Source organism: Eubalaena glacialis, chromosome 3, assembly GCF_028564815.1.
Source record: "Eubalaena glacialis isolate mEubGla1 chromosome 3, mEubGla1.1.hap2.+ XY, whole genome shotgun sequence".
NCBI lineage: Eukaryota > Metazoa > Chordata > Mammalia > Artiodactyla > Balaenidae > Eubalaena > Eubalaena glacialis.
This window is the reverse complement of record NC_083718.1, coordinates 81539942-81564237: the sequence shown is the minus strand read 5'-3', so window position 1 is coordinate 81564237 and position 24296 is coordinate 81539942. Positions and strand designations below refer to the sequence as shown.

General features: G+C 53.7%; 3 protein-coding genes across 6 annotated transcripts; 1 reads left to right on the top strand and 2 right to left on the bottom strand.

Annotated features, from left to right (window-relative positions):
- Positions 1-327: 327 nt before the first annotated feature.
- On the bottom strand, positions 328-4605 carry PYGO2 (pygopus family PHD finger 2). The gene is made up of 3 exons (XM_061183384.1): positions 4292-4605; positions 3796-3845; positions 328-3147 (listed from the first exon to the last, which is right to left on the bottom strand). The coding sequence occupies exons 1-3, from the start codon at positions 4392-4394 to the stop codon at positions 2080-2082; spliced, it is 1221 nt and encodes a 406-aa protein (XP_061039367.1). The 5' UTR covers positions 4395-4605; the 3' UTR covers positions 328-2079.
- A 518-nt stretch (positions 4606-5123) lies between these two features.
- SHC1 (SHC adaptor protein 1) lies at positions 5124-15452 on the bottom strand. 4 transcript variants are annotated; one of them, XM_061183382.1, is made up of 14 exons: positions 15306-15452; positions 13074-13222; positions 11710-11877; positions 11104-11174; positions 10514-10577; positions 10233-10352; positions 9930-9983; positions 9689-9740; positions 9398-9524; positions 8380-8578; positions 8223-8292; positions 8010-8144; positions 7627-7865; positions 5124-6804 (listed from the first exon to the last, which is right to left on the bottom strand). In XM_061183382.1, exons 3-14 carry the CDS (start codon positions 11872-11874, stop codon positions 6676-6678), a joined length of 1425 nt encoding a protein of 474 aa, XP_061039365.1. In that variant the 5' UTR covers positions 11875-11877; positions 13074-13222; positions 15306-15452; the 3' UTR covers positions 5124-6675. The 4 variants fall into 4 exon arrangements, with proteins under 4 accessions (XP_061039365.1, XP_061039366.1, XP_061039364.1 ...); XM_061183383.1 differs by lacking the exon at positions 13074-13222; XM_061183381.1 differs by lacking the exons at positions 13074-13222; positions 15306-15452 and having other exon boundaries at positions 8010-8141; positions 11710-12572.
- A 278-nt stretch (positions 15453-15730) lies between these two features.
- CKS1B (CDC28 protein kinase regulatory subunit 1B) lies at positions 15731-19181 on the top strand. Its single transcript, XM_061185946.1, has 3 exons — positions 15731-15861; positions 17915-18042; positions 18659-19181. Exons 1-3 carry the CDS (start codon positions 15803-15805, stop codon positions 18709-18711), a joined length of 240 nt encoding a protein of 79 aa, XP_061041929.1. The 5' UTR covers positions 15731-15802; the 3' UTR covers positions 18712-19181.
- The last annotated feature ends 5115 nt before the right edge of the window (positions 19182-24296 follow it).

The window sequence follows — 24296 nt, the reverse complement described above, 5'->3', positions numbered from 1 at the left end:
GCAGGCACTAACCCCAGAAGCTCTAAAGGCAGTTGTCTCCCTGAAGCCTTGGAGTCAAAGCTCCTGCTTGGCTCCAAGCCTGGCCCAGGAACGTGCTCAGAAAGGAAACTTGTTTCTCGCAGCAGGGACACAGGGGGAGAGGTGGAGCCAAGAGGCCTCCATGGGCCCTGCGGCTTGTACGAGGGTCAGCTCAGGGGCCCCGAGTCTTTCTGCCATTCCCACCTCCAGGGACCCTGAGGGATACATATCCTCACCCCGCAACCATCCTGACCAGCAGTGACTGGCTCATTCCAACCCTGTACACCCCAACAGCAAGGAGTCCTGGTCTGGATTTTCCAAGTCATTTTATTAACCCAACCGTACAAAACTTTCCCCACCACATCTCTGCCACCCCCGCTTCCTTCCAAAAAGCAGTGGACTGAGGGAGAGAGGGACTGAGCAGACACGCCCCCCCCCCCCCCCGCAAGAGCCATCTTACCAAATGCAGAGATGGGGGAGACCACAAAAATAGCAACCGATAAAAGAGGGGCAAACAGAACCACAAACACAACACAAAGCTCAGCAGTGCGGGGGCGGGGGGGGGGCTGCCATCTCTGCTGTTCCACGGCAGGGAACACTAGAAGAGAGAGGCCCAGAGGCCGCTCCCTTCTTTCTCACAGCCTCAGAGGCTGCATGCTACACCTGGGCAGGCAAAAGAGTTCTGCAGTATACCTTTGTCTTCTCTTCACACGCTAGGGTCCCGGGAAAAGTGGGGGCAGGGGAACACCAGCTCCTCTCAGGGCCACACCCCAAGCCTGCCTTCCCCACCCCACTGAGGAATGTGTGCACGAGCTGTAAGGAAGAGACAGCAGCTGTGAGGGGCTCCTGATCAGGCCGCTGGCCCATCTCTGGCAGGCAGTGTTTACAAAGTAAAATAAAAACAAAGCCCAGTGCAGGACCCTGGCTGAGAGGAATGAGAACAGCTAGATCACCAGGCCAGAGAAATATATAAAGAATAGCAGAGAAAGAGAGAAACAAAAAACATCCAGGCTCTGGATTGCATTTTAGTACCATGGCAATAAGGGTCCTGCCGCCTCCCCACCCACAGGCTGAGACAGGGATCCTTTCATCAGAAGAAAAAATGAGGTATAAGGGCTCTGCGCCTCTTCAAGCTTTCCTTCAATCAAGCCAGAGAAGCAGGGAAGTAAGGGCGCCAAAAGTTGAAGACCAGCGCTGCGAATAATGTGCAACAGATGGGGGGGCGTGTACAGCCAGAGTCCAGGCTTCCAGGACAGTCCAAACATCAAATATTCTGCTCTGTCAGACCACATATCCCAATTTTTAGCAAAAATATTGTCATTAGGGAAAAAGCACAAGAGAGTCTGAGAAACGACCAGTGACTTTGGTATGAGGAAGATATGTCCTGACAGCATCTCTTACCTACTGTCTTGAAGCCCCAAATCACCAAGAAACTGCCATAGCCATGTACTCTGCTGCTTCTTCAAGCTATTTGGTTCTCTGAGGGGGGAGGAGTTGGGTAGGTCTTGGAGGAGGCAAGGGGAAGGTAAGAAAAGGGGAAAATCTCCATTTATTCCCTAAAGGTGTTTCCCAGCACCCATGAAAGGGCTACTGCAGAGATGGGAAGAGACCCCCAACTCCTCTGGCCAGAAACCTTTAATACTGGACTCCAAAAACTAAGGCTGGGGCTGGGGGGCTAGATAGGAGTGTTAGGCACAGGTGTTGAGGGCATCCATCATCTGTAGAGGGGACACCTCTGCCCTTCAGATCTTCCTCCAGCCTCTTTTCTCCTGCAGCCACACCCCTAGGCCTCCAGAGACAGCCACCAAAAATGGCTCTGCTTGGCAGGGCTTTGGTTTCCTGGACCTCTGTAGATCTCAACACGTAAGTTTCCAGAAAAGTGAGCAATCCAGGCTCTTCTGCCTGCCCATCTCAGTTCCTTTTCTGCCCCCAGGAGCCATTGTGTTTCTGCCCCATGGGGATGGGAAGCCAGTGGAAACAAGGACCAAGAGCCAGACAGGAAAACAACCACCCTGGAAGAGCAGGGAGGAACGTATGCACTTCCTGGGCACCTTGCCAGCATCACCCATCGTTAGCAGCCACCAGCTGCCCCATGCCCTCACGGATGTAGACAGACTGGATCTCCTTGGTCTTGAGGCAGAGATCGCAGGCCCAGACAGCAGACGCCTCAGTGGTCAGCAACCCATAGGCGCTCTCAGTCATGCCAGTGCACTCGCGGTGGAACCACTTCTGGCAGGAAGCCTCACACAGAATGGCATCTTGGTCGTCGTTCACCTCACTCCGACAGGCACCACATGGATACACCAGGCCTGGGGGAGGCTGGGGCCCTGAGCCCGCACTTGTCTTGCCAGGGGGTGCCAGGCTATTGGCATCTGGGGTGCCCCCACCCCGCCCACTGCTGTTTGGGGGAAAACTGGGCTGATTTCCATTAACAGCAGCAGCCGGGGAGCCTGAGTGGGGCTCCTGGGGAAAAGCAGTGGGAGCAGGTGGATTTAAGGGCTTCCCCCCATCCTCACCACCAGGGCCAGGAAAGCCAGGGTCCGGACCAGGGAAGGGACTTGTGTTGGGGGGCAAGCTGGGGAGGCCCTGACCAGGTCTCTGGAGAGGAGAAGGGCCAAAAGGTGCCCCTGGCTGGGCAAAGCGTTGGGGGAGAGAAGGGGGGCCCAGCTCCCCTCTGGGAGGCTGTCCCATGGTGGGTGAGATCATGGGGCCAAATCCCCCCACGGGGCCTGGCATCATCTGCCCACCAGGCGGGCTAAAGTTTTGACCCAGAGGCTGGTTGAAAGGTTGGCTGGCAAAGTTCATGTTGCCTGGGGGAGGGTAGCCAGGGCCCTGTGGGGGCATGTTGAAAGCAGGGCCCATGGGGTTGGGAGGGAAAGGGGGGGGCTGTCGACGAAGAGGCTGGGGGCCTCCTCCACCCCCAGCGCCATAGCCTGGGGGTACCTGGCCTGCCATGCCCCCCTGTACGCGGAAACCCCCAAAGGGGACAGGACTGCCAAGGAATGGAGGGGCTGCGCCCCCCACCTTAGGGGCTCCGAAGTCATCCTCAAAAGGGTTGGATGCAACCAGGTGATCCACCATGGGAGTCGGGGGTGGCGCAAACTCCGTCAGATGTGAGTATGCAGGGCCCTGGGGGAAAAGAGGAGGGAAAGAGGGTCATGGAGGGAAACGGAGAGCTAAACCAAGAGAGCATCAGAAACAATACACATTTTTGGAGGCTGGTACTGGCCAGCTCAGACCTTAAATCAAGATGAACCTTAGAATGCAACAAAGAAACTGAGAGTGGAGAGCAGAACCAGCATAGTGCAGTAACAGTGTTTCGAAAACAGGCAGAACTACGCTGGAATCCTAGCTCTGACACTGAGTAACTTCAAGGCCCTGGAGCAGGCATTTAACTTTTTTAAGCTTCAGATTCCTCATCTGTAAAATAGTGACAATGCCCATCTCCCCAAACTGTTAAAAGCATTTTAGCACAATTCCTGACACTTAGAAAAGGTTCAGTAAGTGGTAGCTGTTATCATCATGTGGGAAACAGGACAGCACAAACGGGGAGAGAATGATTCTAATCCTGACTGATAAGACCTTTGGTCAAACCATCTCATCCCCACCCCTACCCCTAAAATCTGTTATGAAGTTGAAGGAAAGGACCAGAAACAGAACAAGAAAGACAACTTTCTCTTCTTCCCGCGGTTTATGCAAGGTAGAGACATTGAAGTGGCAGAGCAGAGCACCCAAAGGGGCTACTGGGAATTACCCCCCCCACCAACCACCATTCACCTGAGTATTTGACTTTCTTCGCTTCTTTTCTGGGCTCTTCATTTGCAGACCTGGAAAAGCAGTAAAAGGCAGACACAAGTTTCCCTGAGGTTTCCCCAAACTCCTCTCTCGCAGCCATGATATAAGGAACTCTTCTAACTTCATTATACTCTTGTTTATTTACTTCACAGATATTAACAATGGTACACTTTGAAAAATAAATTGGACGCTACACTCTCAGCTGCCTCTTACTTCAAACGAGACGCCCCATCTCTTGATACCCTCAGACTCCCAAGTGGCTCCAGAACTCCAGGTGCCCCAAACTCTAGGATCCGCAATCTGTGAACCCCTGCCCGCAACCCCTGGAGGGCTTCACCCACCCACCCTTTTCACCTGAGCCTCCCCTTCCTTCAGGGCCCTCAGCCAGAGGACCACCACCTCCCCCGCCCGCCAGCCCTCCCTCCGAGGTCCCCGAGTTCTCGGCCTCGCCAGTCCCAGGCCCCCTCAGCGCTCTCACCGGCCTTGCCCTGCTTCCTCCCGGTGCTGGGTGGCGCAGGGGGCGGTGCGGGGCCGCCACCTCCCTCCAGCTTGTCCGGTGGGGGCGGCGCCGAGGCGGCCATGGAGTGGGGGACCGGGGTCAGCGGCGGCGGGGGACAGACGCGCCCTGGGGTTGCACCATGGCCCGGAAGGGGAGGCAGGGGCGGCGCAAGCCCCCGCGCGGCAGCAAGCCGGAGGTGCGGCGAGGCGGGGGCGGCGAGCCTGGGCGCTAACTGCACGCTTGCCCAGCCTCACCGCCCGCCCGCGGCCGCAGCCACAGGAACCGGAACTCGGCGTGGCAGCCACCACTGCGCGCGGCACGGAGGGGGAGCGAGGCCCGGTCACACCCTCCCCCTAGCGCCGGGCAGGCAGGGCGGTACCAAGGCACGACCCTGGGGCGGGGGGCCGTCCCAAGCCCGGGAGCGCCGCGTGCCCGCTCACTAGGGGAGGCGGCGGCCGTGGGCTCTGCTGCTGGGCCGTACCATCCCCCGCCGAGGGGCCGCCGCAGAGGTGCGCGAGGGCGTGAGCGCGCGCCCGGGAAGCCCGAGCGGCCTGGGGTTCGGCCGGCTGCGATCCCACCCCGCCGCCGCGGCCCCAGCCGCAGACACGAACGTCTCCTTGGATGACGGCCCCGCAATCCCCACCCCGCCGCGCCCTCCCGGCGCCCCTCCTCCGTGAACCCCCAGGTTCCCGCTCGAGCGCGACCCGAGCGAGGCCAGGTGGGCCGGGCCGCACCGCGCCCCGAGGCGGCCTCGGCCTCCCGCCGCGGGGGGCCCACAGCCAACAATAGGCAGCGACAGGGACCAGGAGGCCGAGGTAGAAGAAATATGGACTTTAATGAAGATTCTTTCCCTTTGGTATAAGTGAGACCCGTGAAAACATCCAAACAAAAAGAAAAGAAAAAAAAGGGAGGTGAGGATTTAGATAGTCCACGCTCCCTTATCCACAAGGCCTAATGACAGAGCAGGGCCGGCTCCTCTGTCGTTGCGGCAGGACCCGGCCTGGAGAAGGGATTCAATAACTGCAGGTTTTAAGTGTCCCCCAGCCCCCGCCCCCGCCCGCCCCGTGTGAACCGCCCCGTGTGAAACTAACACTCATTCAGCCAAACTTCTGCCTCCCAGCCTCGCGGTGGGAGTTCCAAGTTTCTCTAGTCCTGGCTCACACTCGGCCTCTTGTCTCTCAGAAAAGATAACGCTACCGGCAAAGGCCGGGGGTGAGGAAAATGCCAATAGTTGTAAAAGGGCTTTGAAAAGTCAAAAAGGTGATGTATAAATCGATTATTATCATTTTGTGCTCAGGAATAAGCTATGGAAAACAAATTAGGAAAGTAAATCTACAGCCCTAAAATATATGCATATAAAATAAAAAATAAACGCAGTTCCAAATCTACCGATGGTATCTGGGGATTGTCTACTGCTTTAGAGTCTGAGTGCCCCTGTTCCCACCTCCACAAAATCCACCTAGGATGACACTTCAGTCATCCCCCACCACCCCAGCAGGGGGAGGCAGGGCAGAGGCTACAGGAGGAAGGGCTGTACTTTGGCTCTAGAGTATAACATGCATGCAACATGGGGCTGGGGGTGGGGGGGGAGTGGACTTGCCAAATGTATATATAGACCCCCTGGGGTGAGAGGCCCCGCCCAAGAGGCACTGAGCAAGGGGTGGGTCCATCTCCCCACTGGCTGGGAGGGGGCTCTGAGGCAATCTCTAAGGGCTGCACATCCCCGGGGAGAGGGGACAGCTGCCACTCCTGCCTCTGTTCGCCCAACCTAAACGGGAGGGGGTACTGAGCAAGGAGAGGACGGGGTCCCAGAAGCCAAGGTGTCAGCACCCCCATGCTTGACTTCAGGGGCCCAAGAACTCTTTGCATAAAATATCTTCAGACCTAGCAGATGGTCAAAGGCACAAAGTTTAAACGCTGGGAGGGAGGGTTGTTGAGAGGGGTCTGGGGTACCCTGAGCCCAGGGGTAGACTAAAGGTGTGATTCATTCCCCCTTCCCTGGAAGGGTGATTGCTCCACTGGGCCTATCACCACAGGACATTTTCCATTACAAGGAGGCATACTGCCCAGGCCTCCAGCACCCACCCTGGGGAAGGGGGTATCAGGTTGGCACAGGAAAGGCCCAGGGAAGGGGGCCACTCTGTACATTAATACTTTGGTGAGGTTTGGGGAGAAGCAGGACTCTACCCCTGGCTCCTGACTCAAACCCTCTCACTCAGCTGGATGCTGAACCCAATGTCCACACTACCCCCAGCCCTACACAAGGCCAAGCCCACAAAACACTCCCAGGTGAGGTCCTGAGAGTCGGACAATAGGGTGGAAGGGGTCGCAGGGCATCTTCTAGGAGAGAGCACTGGGACAGATCACAGTTTCCGCTCCACAGGTTGCTGGAGACACAGTTCGCTGCCCGCAGAGATGATGGGCAAGTGATTGTCCATGTGGTAGCTGATGAGGTGACTGACACTCTCAAAGCGGTGATCCTTTGTCCGAACCTGGGAAGTGGTAAGGGAGAAGGTCAATTCAGCTGAAGAGTCAAATAAGACCTCAGTCCCCAAAGCTGAGGAAGCTGGAATATTCAAGAGGGTTGAGGCAGGAGAAAAAGATGGCAGAAGTGGGAGGGCCATCAGTCCTGATCATTGAGGCTTCTCTAGAAAGAGAAGCTGGAGATAGCTGTGGGAATGGGCAGGTCAGTGAACTGGGAAAAGGCAGAGGGGATATCAGCCCAGAAATCATGAAGCTGAGGGACAGCTACTCCTCCCCTGACCTGGAAGAAGGTGGTATGTCTCAGAAGAGGATACACAGTACAAAAAAGACATGCAAAGGAGGCTGAAGTTGCTGTAGAAAAGAGACCAAAGTTATGAGGGGCAGAGGGACAGTGCATACAGGAGACAGAGCACTGGTCTGAGCCCTGAGTCTGGAGAAGCTGGGGAGGCCCCTGGCTCCTCTTAAGAGAGGAGATTTGGGGTGCCTAGCCTCTAACCATCTGACATTGAGCATCACAACCTCTTAAGGATGGTCTTCTCATTTGTCAAAAGAGGGACTCAGGTGACATCAGCACCTTCCAGCACTCGTGGGCATAAGGTTTGGGGATTGGCCGGGACTGAAGGGAAAACAGCTCAAGTTCAGGGATGTGAGAAGGGAAGGAACCCTAAGCCACTAGAGGGGGAATGCCAGGCACCTTGAGAGCAGGGGAGGCTCAGATAGAGGTGCCCAGCGGGCGAAGTCTAGGAAGCAGTGAGGCAGGAACAGGGCTGCACAGGAGGGTCCTGCACCTTCCTTTCTGCCTCACCCACCCATACCCCTGCAATACTCACCACACCCTCAGGGTCCACCAGTAGCAGGTGCTTGGGCTGCCCACTCTGCAGGCCAGTGAGCACGTACTGGCCAGGCGTGGTCGTGCTTTCCCGCACCAGGAAGTCCCCGTTGAGCTGTAGCAGTGCCTCGGCCTCCCGCCGGCTCAGCTTCCCGTGAAACCAGGGCTCCCCTCGGAGCTGCTCAGCCATGGCCACCAACTGGGGAGGTGGAGGCACCCGCAGGGCATCTTCAAAGGGCTCTGGGAGTACAGAGAGAGGGCTAGAAGAGGCAGCTGGCACAACACATGCTCAAGAGCCAGACCTTCAGGGAGGGGAGGCCAGGAAGAAAAGAGGAGGAACCAAGTGGGAAGATGCAGATGCAGAAAGGAGAGGGGCACACTCACTCATGTCAAAGAGGTCTCGGGGCGCGCTGCCATTGATGGCAGGATTGGGGGGCCCGGCCCCACCGCCTGCTTGCCGTGCCTTGTCTAGGTTCTGGACGTTGACATAGGAGGGATCATCAAAGAGCTCTCGGCCTGCTGAGGAAAGGGAGGCTTTACAGTGATCCCCGCCCTGCTTCTCACACCCCACTCTGCCCCTCTCAGCTCCCTTCATACCTGGGCAGGGTGGCGGGGGCAGCATCTGTTTGCGGGCTTCTGGGTCTCCTCCAACAGGCTGCCCCACTGGCTGAAGGGACAAAAGTAGGGTGAGACCAGAGGCCCTAACCAGACGCTGCCATCCTGGGCCCAGCCCACCTCCATGCAAGCAACTTACCAGCGTGGCTCCCAGGTGGCTAGGGGTCTGGGCACTGGGTGGAGTGGGTCGAGCAGCCCCCGGGGGGGCTCCTTCCCGAAGCCTCATGTCCACCACCCCCCCAAGAGGGGGTTCCTTCCCAGGGAAGTCATTATAGTACTGATGGTCAGGTGGCTCTTCCTCCTCCTCATCCCAAGCTGAGCCATCAAAGCCAGCCATCCTGGGAGGGACAGGAGGAAGAGAAGAGCATGGGTAAGAGGATGGAGAACAGACAGAACAGCGCTCACGTATTGGGCATTCCCTGAGGGGTAGGCCTGAGGCTGTTTCATACATATAATCATTTCATCCTCCTGGCAACCCTATAAGGTAGGTATTATCTCCTTCTTCGATTTTATAGATGAGGAAAATGAGGGTCAGGGGTAAAAAGATTTAGGTCTCACAACTAAAAGGTGGTGGAGCTGAGATGTGAATTCAGATTTGCCTTTAAAGTCATGACCTTGATCGTTATGCTGTCTCCCAAGAGGGAAGGGGAGCACTAAGTACCAGGGAGGGGGGTGCTCCAGAATAGTTTAACCTCCTCTAAATACTCAATGCCACTAGTCTGAGGTGGGAAAGGTAAGGATCTCAGGAAAGAGCCATCCTCCCTCGCCCAAATTCTTGATGGCTTCTAGAGGCAAGAAAATGAAGAACTAAACTAAATATGGAGAAATGCACAACAGGACAGACCAGCAATGAGATGGCTGGGAAAAGAAAAGCCCATCTAGCCAGGGAAGAGCTGCAGCGTGGACGTCCTGGACTACAGCTCAGCGCCACCACGGGCACGCGACAGGAAGAGCTGGCCCTGCAGCAGGCAGGGCCTCGAGAGACCTTCCTGATGGCCACAGGAAACTTCAGAATAGCAGGAAGTGGGAAGCAGAGGCGCACAGGTTATTTCCTTCCCTGCACCTCTCTGAGCTCAAGTGTGGGAAGAGCAGACCTACTTTTCCAATTCCGGTCTGGGGCCCAAGAGCTGGCCGCCCCGCCTCCCTGGCCCACTCACCTGTCATGGGGGGTGACCAGCTTGGGCGGGTTCCTGAGGTATTGTTTGAAACGCAACTCGAAGGCCTGGCCAATGGTGCTGATGACGTCCTGAGCAAGCCCTTCGGGACACTCCAGGATGTGGCAGGCTGGGGGCACAGCAGAGGCCATCAGGGAGCTCGGGGGCAGCGTGGCCAGGAGGAGGCGCAGACAGGGGCCCTTGTCCTCTGTCCTCCACAGCAGGAGCCACCGGGTCCTGCTCACCTACCTCTCGGACAGCTGGCCCCACCCAGCGCTCCCCACCACGCCTCACCTCTCTGATTCACCGGGTCTTTGGCAACATAGGCGACATACTCGGCTGTGTCCTGGGGTGGACAGAGTCAGAAGAGGCCAGTTAGCTAAATTTCATAGCCCCACCTCACTCCTGACCCCTCAAACCCAGTCCTTTTCAGACATCACCTCAATCCTAGCAGGCTCCCTTCTCTAGCCAGTGTCTTCCCAACCCCTAGCCCCATACTCTTCTCCCACCACCCGTGCTCCGTTCCCCAACTCACCGGGTCCCCGCCAGACGCAAACGAGATGGATTGCATGTGGTGGTTGGCAATGATCTGAGGGTTAGGGCAGGGGATGGAGAAGGAAGGGAATGACATGTGTCAGGCAGCCTCAGGGCCCACTGGGCGCCCCCCACCATTGGCCCAGGACCCTGGGATCCCAGTCTCATCCTTTTGGCTTCTCAACCCATGTCCTCCTAATCTCCTCCTTCCCTACCGTCCTGCTGCTCCCAAGCCTTCCGTCCGACGGGTCCTCACTTAGCCCTCCCATCAATGTTTCTGGTCCCCCCGCCCCACTCCACCAACCTGTTTGCAGTCTGCGGCCATGAGGTTGAGGCTGCTGGTGGAGACGGTGAGAGTGATTGGCATTCCAGCAAATTTCAGGTTACTCCTCCCCAGGATGGAACTGAGTGGACGGCTACAGGGCTAGGGAAGGGCTCAAGGATCTCAGAAGCTGGGGGGCTCCTCACACCAGGAAACCCGCACACTCCTGCCTTCTGGACTTCTCCCCGCACGCCCCACACCAGCCTTCCCCCTGCTCCTCCACCTCTCCCAGCAGCACCCCTAGCCCCATCGACCCCAGCTACCTTTCTCCTCCTTGTTGCCCCCTTAGCACCCGGCACAGCGTCACACACCAGACTGATGGCCTCCCTGGGGAAAGAGGGGGACTCAGACCCACGGCCTGCCTCCCACTCGGCTGGAGTTGCCACAGGGCTGGGGGAGGGGAAGGCCAGGCCAGACTCCAGGGGCACTCCAGGCTCTTTGTCGTGGCGGATTGAATTAAGGGCCTTTAATATTTGATGACACCGAGAGGCCGCTTCCTGGCTGATTGGGTTAGAGCCTCAGTGGGTCTGGCTCCACCTACTTCCAGCTACCAAATGTCCCATCCCCTTCCCAAAGGCAGAGGCAACCTTCCATCTACCCCCATTTTCCACTCAAGCTCCAGCTGCCAGCTGCCTCTGCCACCTCCCCCACAACCCCGCAGGCTGCATAAGCAAGAAGGAGCCAGGTCAGAGTTGCCTCTCTTCATTGACACTTCGACTCCCTTCCCTAACTTTTTCTCAATCCCCTTCACCACCCAAAGATGAGCCATCAATAGCGCCACTGCCAAGTGACCCACTCCCCCCTCCCCTCACAAATCCCAGGACCCCCACACTCCGCCCCCCGCCCCACCAACCTGGTGACCTGAGTCCGGGTGTTGAAGTCCAGGGCGCGCATTGACTGCAGGACCTCCACACAGCCCATGTACTGAGGGGAAGGACGGGAGGAGAACAGTCAGCCGCCTCCCCCCACCTCTTCACAAAGAGCCCCAGGACTCTTCCCGGCTTGTTCCGTAAGGGATGCAGAAGTTCTGCCCACTGCCCGTGGATACATCCCACGACATGCAAAACAACAGGGTGAGGACAGAAGGCAAGCTAGGGGGACCTCATGCATGTGGGAAGAGAATTCGGAGGGGAGTGACAGGCACTGGGTGGGATGGAGTGACATCTCCAGAAAGGGGGAGGAGACTGGAGGGGACAGTCAAGAGTCACTCATTCCAACACTTACTAAAGCTTGTGCTGGGCTTTGTGCTAAGCATGGCAGGGTGGGGGTGGGGGAGTCACAAGAAGGAAGGGGCCCCAGACAGAGCTGGAAGGGAAGGGGCGAAAGAATCAGAGAAGGGGCACGAAAGGTTTAAGAAACAGGACACAGAAACCAAGGGAGTTGCTGGGGAAGAGCAGGAAAAAAAAGAGACTAGTGAGCAGAGGAACTGGAGGGAGTGGGAGGGAGGATGTTCACTCACCCGAACCAAGTAGGAAACCCCGGGTCCCATGACTTTGTCGTTGGGATGCAGCCAGCCCCGCGTGGGCTTATTGACAAAGCTCCCGTGGCGGGTCCACTCCTCGCCCCCCAGCTGGCCCCCTTCCACCCGAGTCCTGCGCCCGCCGCCTCCACTCAGCTTGTTCATGTCCTGGAGGAGGGGCAGGGGGCCTGAGTCCAGCATGGCTGCCCCTACGATCCCCTCCCCATCCTCGGCTGCCCTTCCTGGCTCCCCCTTCGGCCCCAGGCGCCCCCCAGCCGGGTTGGCCAGCTTCAGGTTGCTCATCCGGGGGAAGAAGGAGCACAGGGTAGTGGGACTATCGTCCCCAGGCAGAGGTGGCAGCATGGGCCCCAGAGACGAGGCTGATGGGGAAGGCAGCTCCTCCGGTGGGGTGGACCCTGAAGCTCCCTCCTCCAGCGATGACAGAGACTCATTCCGAAGTGGGTTGTACTTGGGCTTGGGGGGCAGCAGATCCATGGCCGGAGTGAGAGGGAGGCTGCTGCCCAGCCTGGCCCCCCTGCCAGTCAGGGCAAGGGGGCCAGGCAGGGGGCATCCCAGGCCCTTAGCCTGATCGGACCTCTATGGCCCAGGGATCTCAAGGGTCCTGGGGAGGGAGAGGGACAAGTGGCTCTGGCTCCCCGGGCTCAGACCCAGAGAGTTTCAGGCCCCATCCCCGCCCAGCGTGGAGCCTCTTCTCTGGCTGTGAGGAGAACGGGCTGGACCTAGAGCTGACTGGCTCCTCCCCAGGGGCGGGGAGCTAAGGGGAGAGACCAATCCCGAGGACAGTGCTGACTCACAGGCTCTGAGGGGCTAAGCCTCCAGCACTGCCCCAACCCAGAACTCTTACAGGGCAGAGAGATCCATGCCCCCCTGCCCCGGTACAAACAACAAGTAATCTGGAGAGGAATAAAGTGGGAGTGGGAGGGAAGGATGGAGGAGTGAGAAGGAAAGGAGGGTGGCAAGAGGAGGTCTGGATCAATCCAAACCAGACATGGGCAGGCCAAAGGGAGCAGGAAGCTGAGGGAGGGCAGCGGGGGAATGAGGGAGGAAACAGAGGCAGCTGGGGGTGGGAAAGGGAGGGGATCCCTGAGCTCAGCAATTCCCTTCCTGTCCTGGTTGAACACTCAAACTCCCTCCTCCTCCAGCCCCGGCCACCCCCGGCGACCCCCCACCACTATCACACGTGGGGTGGCGGCCCCAGGGAGCCTGGGCCATTAGCATCCTCTGCTACCACAGCTGTGGAGGGAGCTAAAGAAATGGGAAAAGGAAGGACGTGGTCCCAGTGGATGCAGGGAGGGGCCAGGAGGAAGGGCAAAGCTGGTGAAGTAAGGGGAATAAAGTCCAACCTGGGTGGTGCATCAGGGAGCCACCAGGCAGGAGCTGGAGCAGAGGACAGGCTGGTGGAGGCTTGTTCTCAATGCATGGCGCCTACCATGCCAAGGAGCAGCGGCCCATGCCAAGCACTCTTCTGTCCCCCTTTCCACAGCGAAGCAAGCTGTCAAGGGTAGAAGGGGTGGGGGCGGCCAGGGCATTGACACTAAGGTCAGCTCCCTGGACCTGCGGGTAAGCTCATACCCCTCCTCTTGCAGTAGTGACTGGGAAGGGTGCAGGTGTCCACCACAGAGCATGATGCCCCTCACACCAGAGGCAGAGTCTGGCTGGAGGAAATGGGAGAGTGCAACAGTTCTCCAAGAGAAGTGGGGGCTACAGGCCATGAAGGGACAGAGGGGGCAGAAGACAAATCTGCTAAGGAGAAAGGGGTGCCTGGAGAAGGACTGAGGATGAACACAGGGAACAGTCCCAAACCCATTCCTTCCACCCACAGCTTCCTTCCACAGCTCTGCTCAAGGGGGCCATAAAGGAAGGTGGAAAGTGACCAAAAAAAGTAGTTGTAAAAGATACATATAACGCCCCAGGCTCACCCCCGAATTACCTATCCTTAAATTTACTTCAGAATATAAAAAGATGCAAATTATCATGATTATAGCGATGAACAACAGTACCACTTAAAACATGTTAGATACTGTGCTTATCACCTCCCACTTAGTCCTCCAAGGAGAGCTTTGCCACTCCATGCACCACTCCAGAGAAGAAACTCTATCACTCTGTTTCCTAAAGACTCAACACCCAGGCATAGAGAGAATGAGGAAAGTATTCTGCCAAAGCCTCACACCCCCATCACACACCAACACACACCAGGATGTCCTCATCTTTAGAGGTGGGCATTCTGTGGGTGCCTGCAGGATCCAGAAGCAGAGAATGACCAACAGGTGTGGGCACTGTTAGAAAGAAAGAGGAAGTAGGGCTTTTTAAATTTATGTAGGAAGAAAGGAGATTGCTACTGGGAATCCGGGCGACTGGAAGAAGCTGCGTGTGGCTTCTCAGCCCAGCAGGGAGGAGGAGGCAAGAGCGGCGGAAAGTAGCAGGAAATGGCGAAAGCTCAGGAATGTTTCCAGAAGGGAAGGCTGGGCAAGCGGGACCAGGAGGAATGCCCAGACTAGAACTCTGGTTAGGGGGAGGGGAAGAGCCAGAGAAGTGGTGGGGCCTGAGGAGTCCCTTAAAAAAAAAAATCAAACAGCAAAAAGGACACTGTTACCTACACCCACTCCAAGACACCGTTTTCTGGTGGTGGAAAACTTTTCTCTCCTGTCACACCCACATGTCACACACCAACAAATCCATGGCCCTACCCAGCTCCCGACGTACAGGTATGAGACAAACAGCTGTTTCTGGGGTGGAGTCGGTCCTGGGAGTGGGGCTGGGAATCTATGAGCGAGTCTCCCTCCCACTCTCATGCCAAACCCCAAGTCCAGCCCCCTTCAAGTAGGTCCACCCTTGGAAGGGGGTAAGGGAGAGGAAAAGGGCTGCCTCTAATCTCTTACTCCTCAGAGCCAGAGATGTGAACTTCTGACTTCCTACCCAGTGGAGCATGAGAGCTCAGGAAAACTGAGCCAAAGGCCCCAAACAGAAAAAGAACAAGGAAATGTTAAGCAGGTGAAGTTTCTGGGATTGAAGACAAAGCTTCTGAGGCGATGACCCGGGTCCCACAGGGATAACGCTCCTGAGGGGGCGTGGCCCTCTCAGGACGCGAGCATCAGAGACTCCCAGGAGGCAAGGCTTCTGGACAATCAGACGTGGATTAAGGAAGGGGCGGGGCTTCTAGAGGGGAGGAACCCCTAGAGAGGTGTGGCTTCATGAATTCGAATAGTTCTTTGAGGGGCAGGGCTCTGCCCTTTTGGGAGATAGGCTTTTTGATAGACAGGAGTTGGCGGAGAATCGTCGCTAGGAGGCGGAGTTTCGGGGAACTGGAAGGACTAACGTAGGGTTTCTAGTAGTACGGCTTGGAAGCATGTCTGGGGGTGGGACTTCCAGGAAAGTCGGGCGACAGAGTGGGGTCGGGGACAATAAATAGAAAACAAGTCGGGGTTCGGGGAGCCCCCTGAAGTTGGGAGGTGGGACTTCCGGGGAGGGGGTCGCAGGGGCGGGGCTTATAAATGAAGACCGGAAGTAGGGTCCCGGGAGAGGGGTTCCGGGGAGGAGGAGTGGGTCACTTAAGGAGAAAAAAAGTCCCAACTCACCAGGGCTTCATGGAGTCTCCGCACCGCACCGCGGGCCGATTTGGTTCCGGATCACGCCACTGCCTTCTTAGGTCGCCGCTCCAACTTTCTCCCCGGCCCGGCCTCCCTGGAGAAACTTTATTGCACTCACTTCCGGCCTCACTAACCCCTGACCCTCTACCTCATCGTCCCTCCTTCACCCATCCCACTTTCCCGTGTCAGCCAATAGCAGCACGAGAACGCGCACAGGAGCCATGATAGCCAATAAGAGGCCTATTTTTGACCTACGTTTGTTCTTGAGCAACGTAAGCAGTGCACTCCAATAAGGACTCAAGGAGAAACAAATCTTAGCCAATCGGAGGCTTGAAGGTGGGGTTGTCCCGCCTTCCGCCAGAAGGACCAATAGAAAGCGCGGGCGGTGTGTTTGAAAGCGAGGCCAAAGAGGGTGGGAGCGTGTGCTGCTGGGAGTTGTTTGGAGGTTGGCAGTGCGGGGCTTACGGTCCTCAGGCAGGGCGATCATGTCGCACAAGCAGATTTACTATTCGGACAAATACGACGACGAGGAGTTCGAGTACCGGTTAGTGCCGGCGCGGGGGCAATAACAAGGTCGTGAGCTTTGACAAGTGAGGGCACGAGGAGTTAGTAACGGGGACTGAAGCTACAGAATGGCGCATGCGCGGGAGATGAACGTGAATGGGTGCGAGCAATGAGAGCGTAAGGCGCATGCGCGAAGGATAGGGGGCGATCATAAAAGAAACCCTAAAGTGGTAGACAATTTGGAGTAAGCTCCCCTGTTGGGAGGAGGCGTGGGTGGACGTGGTTAGAGTGTTAGAGTGCCGACCACCCTCAGCTTTGCGGGTTTCTGGATCATTCTCTCACCTTCATTGAGCAAATTGAACTTGCCTGCTTGAGACTACTTGTATCATGGCAACACCGTAGAGCCTCCTGGGAGAAGGTGGCAAAGGCGGAGCTCGAATTTTCCTCGAGTCTTCAAAGTGAGGGGAGTTCTGAGAGAGCCTGAGTGTTGCTTATTAATTCATGGAAAGGGGGCGTGGTTGTCTGGCTTGTTTTAGGAAGGGGGCTTCGAAGAACTGGAGTGGAATAAAACTGGCCAGGAACATTGAGAAAAGACTTAATATAGACCTAATAGATTCCTGTCAAATATTTGAAGGGCATCTACTTAGGAAACAGTTATGGAGTGCTTATAGGTTTCAGGTGTTCTGCTAAAGTGCAAGGATAAGCCATGGTCCCTGCTTTCAACAGACCTAAAAATCTGTGGAAGTAATGACAGACTTCAGAAAGCAGGTGATAATTGGTATGATAGAACTATGTACAGGTTGTGTTGGGAGCACGTACGACTTGCCAAGCATGGTGAAGAAAGGACTCCCTACAGTTTGCATTTGATAAACCCTAAATCCGTAATTCTAGATTAGAAAATTAGGGAAGACAAAGAATTCTACAAATATTGGCATTCGACCAGTCTATATTAAGTGTAATACTTAAAACAACTGGAAGCTTGCTTTCCTTGTGTTTCTTCAGCCTAGTGCGGGGCTCTGGGCCTTCTGGAGAACTCAGTGTCTGCTGACAAACACACTATTTGTATTATTTTTATACCAAATCCTTGGGCAAGGCCCCCCAGCCCTGTTTGGACCCAATTAACTTTCTTTTCCTCAGCTGTTTGCCTCTATATCTGAACTAGGCTAACTAAAATTATGTGCTTATAATGTCTTTGCAGGGCTAGGGAAACATCACTAGTTTCATCCCCTGGAAGATGTAAGTCTTGGCAGTGATATTTGGTTTAAGAAAAGGGTTTGTTTGTTTTTTTTGGTCTAAGTAGGTATGGAAGCCAATCTTTATGCCAGGGGCTTGTTAAGATGTAAGCTATTTTCAGACATTTAGACTAGAATTGACTCTTTGGGGGAAAAAAATCCCTTTTACTTAAAACAGAGAGAGCATTCAGTACATTTTCATTGAAAATGATGAAGTTTGAGTCACCCCAATTCATGTCAGAGTAGTAATTTCTTTGCCATGAAAGGAGACTTATCCTTGGTTAGAAATGCATGGAGTTCCCCCCAAAGAAGTCTCATGGCACATCCCTTCAGAGTTAGGAAAATGCAGTTAGGATAGATCTTAAAGGATAAGATATATTTCACCCTTTGTTCTGGCTCTTCCCTGATAGGCCTTTCCTCTCCATGAAATTACTTCTCTCCCTTTCTTACAATTCTGTTCAAAACTGCCTTTACTTATTAACAGTGTGTGTGTGTGTGTGTGTGTGTGTGTGTGTGTGTGTGTGTGGTGGGGCTCCCATTATATTGTTTTAGGGTAATCAACTAGAAGACTATAAGCTCCGAGAAGGCAGAGTCAATGTATCAACAGTGCCTGGAATTTAGGTGCTCATTCACTGGTGTTACTTATTAATGTGTACTTTTTAATATACTTTTCTGAGAATGTACGTATCTTGGCCTTTATTTCTAGCTGCCTCTGCCCCACAATGAGATTATATAAACTCCCTGCCATTACGAACTGGTTTGTCTTTTCTTGCCTCTCTTGGCTTTATATGCAGGCACTCGTCTGACAGACTGTACCCAGTACTGATACAGATTCCCCACCTTCCCATGTTTCTGTTACAGGCATGTCATGTTGCCCAAGGACATAGCCAAGCTGGTCCCTAAAACCCATTTGATGTCTGAATCTGAATGGAGGAATCTTGGTGTTCAGCAGAGTCAGGGATGGGTCCATTATATGATCCATGAACCAGGTCAGTGCAATGGCAGAAAGCAACCATGTAGGACTGAGGAAATGAAGGAATGATAAGGTCGCATAACCCAAAGAAATAGGGAGAAAGTAGGGATGATTTACTAGTTTCTTAACTCACCAGCCATCTAGAAAAACAGGAGTGACCAAAAATAAGAAAGTATCTGGGAAGTTCAGACACAACCTGTCACTGAAAAAACCTCCTTTAATCTCTAATTTGGTCAGAGGATTTTTTTTTTTTTTTTTTTTAATGCTACATATACGCTGGTAGAGGTTATGGCCCCTGCTTCATTCTCCATCAGAAAGTGAATTTTGGGATGTGTTCCAAATAAACCAAGGAAAGTATATTTCTTGATAAGACACCAGACACCAAACTGCCAGACAAAACTAATAAAGGACACCCCGGGGCTGCACAAACATAGCAAGAGAACTGATATTGACAATTCTGTGCTTAGCACACAGGCCAGGCTTCGGGGTCTGTTTCTAAGGCTGTATGCTTAAATCTTAATTTAGTTGTAAAGATCTGAGTGGGTGATACCTGGGAAGTGGGAGTGGAAGACACTATAGGTTGTGCATAGGATGATGTGAGCTTGTCTCTTACATTTCACTCACTCTTTCAGAACCTCACATCTTGCTGTTCCGGCGGCCACTGCCCAAGAAGCCAAAGAAATGAAGCTGGGGAGCCACTTTTCAGCCTCAAGCTTTATACAGCTGTCCTCATTTGCTAACATCTTTCTGATGACATTATTATGTTGCCTTCCTGTTTCTCACTTTGATATTTAAAGGATGTTCAGTACACTGTTTGAACGTGCTGGTGACTGCTTTGCTTCTTGAGCAGAACCAACAGGACCATGGCCCAGCCGGACGACTGCTCTTTGGGTTGCAGCCTCAGCTAAGTGTGACCCCCCAAAACCATTGTGAGCTCTGTATCCAGCAGAACACACTTGGCAGATGGAGGAAGCATCTAAGAATAAGACCATGGCTGTTACAGGGATTGTGTAAACTTCCTGTTTTGGTTTTTTTCTGCCAGGTGTTGTATGTATGGTGATTTATGTTTCAGTGTGTTGGAAACTTTCCATTTTATTCAAGAAATCTGTTCCATGTTAAAAAACCTTGATTAAAGAGGAAGTTTTTATAATCTAATTCTCTCATTGTAAAGGTTTTTCCCCCTCTCAGGGCAAGCATCACATTCACTATCATGGTTCTAATTATATGCCCTTCAGTGAGATAATGAAGTTCAGCTCTTTGTTAATAATGAGGTTTATTTCAACGTTCAGGTAACTGGTTTTTAATCTACTTTAAGCAGACTTTGCTGTCAAACATCTACTGAAATATATTTCACTCTAACTACAGGCCTAAGAGGTTATATAGGGACAACTTCATCTCATCAAAACAAATGAACTCTTTTCTGCAGTCAGGGGTGCTGCCATTAATGCAGTCCTGATTTTTGAAGGGTACACAAGGGTGAAGGGAGGAGGCTGTCAGCCAGAGGCTGCTAGGGCACTCCACTTCCTGACCAGCCTAAGGCTCAGACACACCTATGGCCTGTTCACTCCGCACAATGGTTTGGGGGTGTTTTCAGTGGTTCTCACTTTGGCTGAACATTGGAATCACCTGGGTAGCTTTAAAAGTGCTGATGCCAAAGTCATTCCCAGGGAAGTTGACTTAATTGGTCTGGGGTGTGGCCTGGATGAGGGAATTTCAAGCATTCTTACACAGGTAGTTACAGCACTAACCTTTGAGAAAACAGCTGTAAACTGTGGCTATTTGAGAAAACATTTCGCCAAATAATAGCTTACCCTCTACTTTGAACAGAAGTGCTAAGTAAGGGAGATTAATCTTCCCACCTCTCCCTGTCTTCCATTCATTTTTTCCTTAGAGCAGTAGTAGTTCAAGCGTGGTCCCTGGACCAGGAGCATCAACATCACCTGGAAACTCCTTAGAAGTGTCCATTCTTGGGCTCCACCCTAGACCTACTGAGTCAAACTCTGAGGGTAGAACCTAGTGACATTTTAACAAGCTCTCTAGGTGCATACTTAAGCTTGAGAACCCACTGTAAAGGATCAGACCAGAGCTGATGTTTCGGGGAGGGGGGCGGGGCTTGTCAAATATCACCATTACTAAGAAAGATGATGTAGCATATATGGCTTATGTCATTAGGAAAGCCTGACTTTGTTTTTTTAGAGCTGAGACTCTTAATTGGAAAAAACACGGAGCTAATTATTTGAGAAAGAAGGGTCTAGAAGCCTGGCTCTACCATTCACTGTAGTGTTTTGTGGTTGTTGTATGGCATCCCTTCACCTTTTTGAGCCTGTTGCCCATCTGTAAAATGGGCATCATATCTATCTTAGAGGGGTTTTAGGAGAGTAAAATGAGGCCAGGTATGGTTCAGCAGTCCTCCAAATGAATGAATTTTAGAGCTTTACTACAGAAAACAGTGGCATCAGCATGACATGAGTGTGGTGCTCCAAGGACAATGATGCTTCAAGGACAAAGAACGACCCTGCATAAAAAAGTTGCAGCGTTACACCCCCTACCGGACTCTTAATCGCCCTCCCCACCATGTTGAGATGGTTATGAAATTCCTGAGCCCACCTGGGCAACACCCACCTGGGCAATGGGACCTGTCCCAAATAAGGAAAGGCATCTGAGCTGTCCCACTCTCACCTGATAGAAGGAAGGTATATGTGCCTCAGTCAATCAGTAAACGAAATTTTCACCCCGGACCATTCTTTTGTTTTCTGGCTATAAAAACTGATCAATAGCACATGTTCGGGCTTGACTCTCCCAGACTGCTAGGAAGTTGGCCCGCTGTTCTGGCAGCGACCCTTCCCTCTAATAAATTCTATCTTCTTTACATTCTGCCTTGTGTCGAAATTCTTTTCCAACCCGCGTTCGGACCACAACATTTGATGGCTCGTACGGGGATCTCCAGGGGCATCTCTTTCCCCACCTCCTCTCCTCATTCCTTGGGACCCTCTGTGAACAGGCAAGTTGCTGTGGAAGCAACAGAGGAACTCTGGCCAGCGCCATACCCTGTGTGTTCCGAAGGCTCCACGGTTCACTTCGCCCCAGTAACTGCCACCCAGAGCGGGTGAGGATCCCTCTGTCTTCCTTCCGACTGAGGACTAGGCCGAAGGGTATCGTGCGGGAACGGGTCAGGCATTTAAAAGCCATTAGGGCGCCTGCTGCTTGAAGACTCCCGTGAAAGGCTAAGGGGGTCACGGAACGGACCAGGCTATTAGAGCGTCTGCCCCCAGCAAGACAACTTCCGTGCAACGCGAGGCACATTGTGGACGAAGCAAAACACACAGCCTCCAGTCCCTTGGCCACCGCCTCCTCGGTAGGGGTAGAAGGAGGAATCCTCAGTCCTCTTTTCTGTCGCTTCTGCTTCTTTCTCCTCAGCTCGGGCTGACTCCAAAGGACCTCGCCGCCTCTAGGTCGTCCCGGGAGCTCCTTCCCATCCCTGAGAGTCTAATAACGGTGAGTCAATTCCCGGCTGGCTTCCGGGGATTCCCCTCTCTGGTCACTGATGCCCTGGCCGTAAGGTTTCTCACTGCTCTGGCCACCTCAGTCGGACGCGACTGCTGGGACAGTCGGCATTTTTGTGCCTAAGTCGCACGGATACGTCACTGAGACAAAGAGGGCACGTATGCCTGTCAGTGATTTTTTTTTTGCCTGTCAGTGATTCTCAATACCCCCGTTCTACAGCATTGGGGCTAAGAATGGGTTCAGGTACGTCTGTCCCCTTAGACTCACCTCTTGGTTGTATTCTCAGGAATTGGAAGGAATTTGACCCAGACAATCTCAAAAAGAAGAGGCTCATTTTCTTTTGTAACACGGCTTGGCCCCAATACAAACTGGGGGACCAAGAACAATGGCCTCTTAATGGGACGCTAAATTACAACACGATCCTCCAACTTGATCTCTATTGTCGGAAACTAGCAAAGGATTCCGAGGTTCCATATGTCCAGGCCTTCATGGCCCTCAGTCAGAAGCTGAGCCTGAGGGACTCCTGTCACATGTGTCTCTCCATTGCCGCTTTAATGCCTCGTCCTCCCCCCCCCCTCCTCCTTCAGCTTCACTACCTCGTCCCTCCGCATCTCCCCCTCCACCAGATATCTTGGATGAGCCTTCTTGTCCCTGATCTCACCAGCCTCCTCCTCAACCTTCTGTTCCCCAATGCCTACCTCTGTACCCAGAAGCAGACCTTCCACCCCCTCCCCACACTCGGTCACCAGCAGCCCAATGCTCTGAATCGAGTCCCAATATGCTTCCCCTACGAGAGGTCGCTAATGGACACCTAGGTACTATCAGAGTTCATGTCCCCTTCCCCATGTCTGATCTCTCTCATATTCAAGGGAAACTGGGCTCCTTTAGCCAGGACCCCTCCATGTTCATAAGGGAATTCCAGGCCCTAACTATAGCCTTTGACTTAACTTGGCCAGATATTCACGTGGTCCTAACTACCTGCTGCATCACGAGGAAAAGGCCAGGATCTGGGCCATGGCTCAGGCCTGGGCAGATGAGGCACACGCCTGAAATCCTAATGAGAACCGAGCAGGGGCAGAGGCAGTCCCACGGGCAGACGCAAGATGGAGATACCAGGAAAATAAAAATGGGCCAGCAGGAGGGCTCACTAGGAGAAATTACATGATTACCTGTCTACTAGAAGGTATGAAAAAGGCAATCATCAAACCTGTCAATTATAAGAAACTCAGAGAAGTCACACAGGAACCCTCTGAGAATCTGGCCCTTTTTCAGGCCCAATTAGTAGAGGCTATGAGGAAATACACCAGCCTAGACCCTGAGACCCCTGAAGGTCAGGCTATACTTGCAGTTCACTTTGTAAGCCAGGCATCCCCACGCATAAGACAGAAATTACAGAAACTAGAGCAAGGGCCACAGACCCCATTTTCTGTCCTACTTGACACGGCCTTTAAGGTTTTTAACAATAGGGAGGAGGCTTCTAGGAACAGACGAGAACTAAGAGAGGAGGAAAAATTAAAATGACATGCTCAATATATGGCTCTTGCCATTACTCAGTCCCTCCCACAAAAGGGACCCACGGGAGCCCCTCTCCCATCTCAGAAACCACCGCTGACCTGCTACCAATGCAGTCAGCAGGGGCACACTGTCAGGAACTGCCACACCCTACCACCGGATACCCCGTTCCCTTACTGTCATCAAAAGGGCCAATTGGAAGAGGAGTTGTCCCAGCCGCCCTCAAGCGGGTAGGCCAATTCCACAACCACCCAACACTTGGGGTATTTTGGGTCCCAGCCCCCCGGGCCGAGGTCAAAGCCAATTGCCCCTGTCAGTGGTAATTGACTACCAGGAGCAAGAACCGGATTGCACTGTAGATCTGGGGCTCCTGGATGTGGATGACTGAAGGTGCTCGAGGCTCAACCTACAGGACCCTATGTTCCCCACAAGACTGGAGGAGCCCCGGGTAACCCTGGATGTGGCAGGGGCTAATATAACCTTTCTAATTGACACAGGGGCTACTTATTCAGCCCTGACCTCCTTCTCTGGTCCCACTCGCCGTTCCTCGATCCTCCTAACAGGAATGGGAACAGGCTCAGCCGGACTCTTAAACTCCATTTTCACTGCCCAACAGCTCTCTCTCGAACTCACACAACAGATTGCCAACCTAGCAGCTCAAATTAACATGCTACAAGAACAAATAAATTCTCTAACAGGAGTGGTTTTACAAAATAGAAGAGCTCAGGACCTCCTAACGGCTTATCAGGGAGGGACTTGTGCAGTGTTAAAGGAGGATTGCTGTTTTTTGGTTAACCAATCAGGCAAGGTCCAGACCAATTTTCGGGCCATGTATTTTTAACCTCCTTGCTAAGTTTGTCTCTTCCAGAATACAAGTGGTGATGCAACAAGAACACCGGCCAGACAACACTCGTACAACCCCTTGAACAAGCTGCCATCACTTTACATGGGGCCCACACTCCTCCCTAGATACACCCTGACAGAGAGCAGGCAACGGGAACCCAGGGCCCCATGATGCCCCTGCTCAGCAGGAAGCAGCCAGAGAGTTCATCACCCCTTCTCACAAAGGGGTTCCAGACTGCCTGAGAGGGAATTAGGCAGTTAGGTAGATATGAGCAGGGTACCCAATAGGGCCAAGGAATTGGCCCTATAAATAGAAGGGGGAATGTGGTGCTCCAAGGACAATGATGCTTCAAGGACAAAGAACGACCCTGCATGAAAAAGTTGCAGCGTTACACCCCCTACCGGACTCTT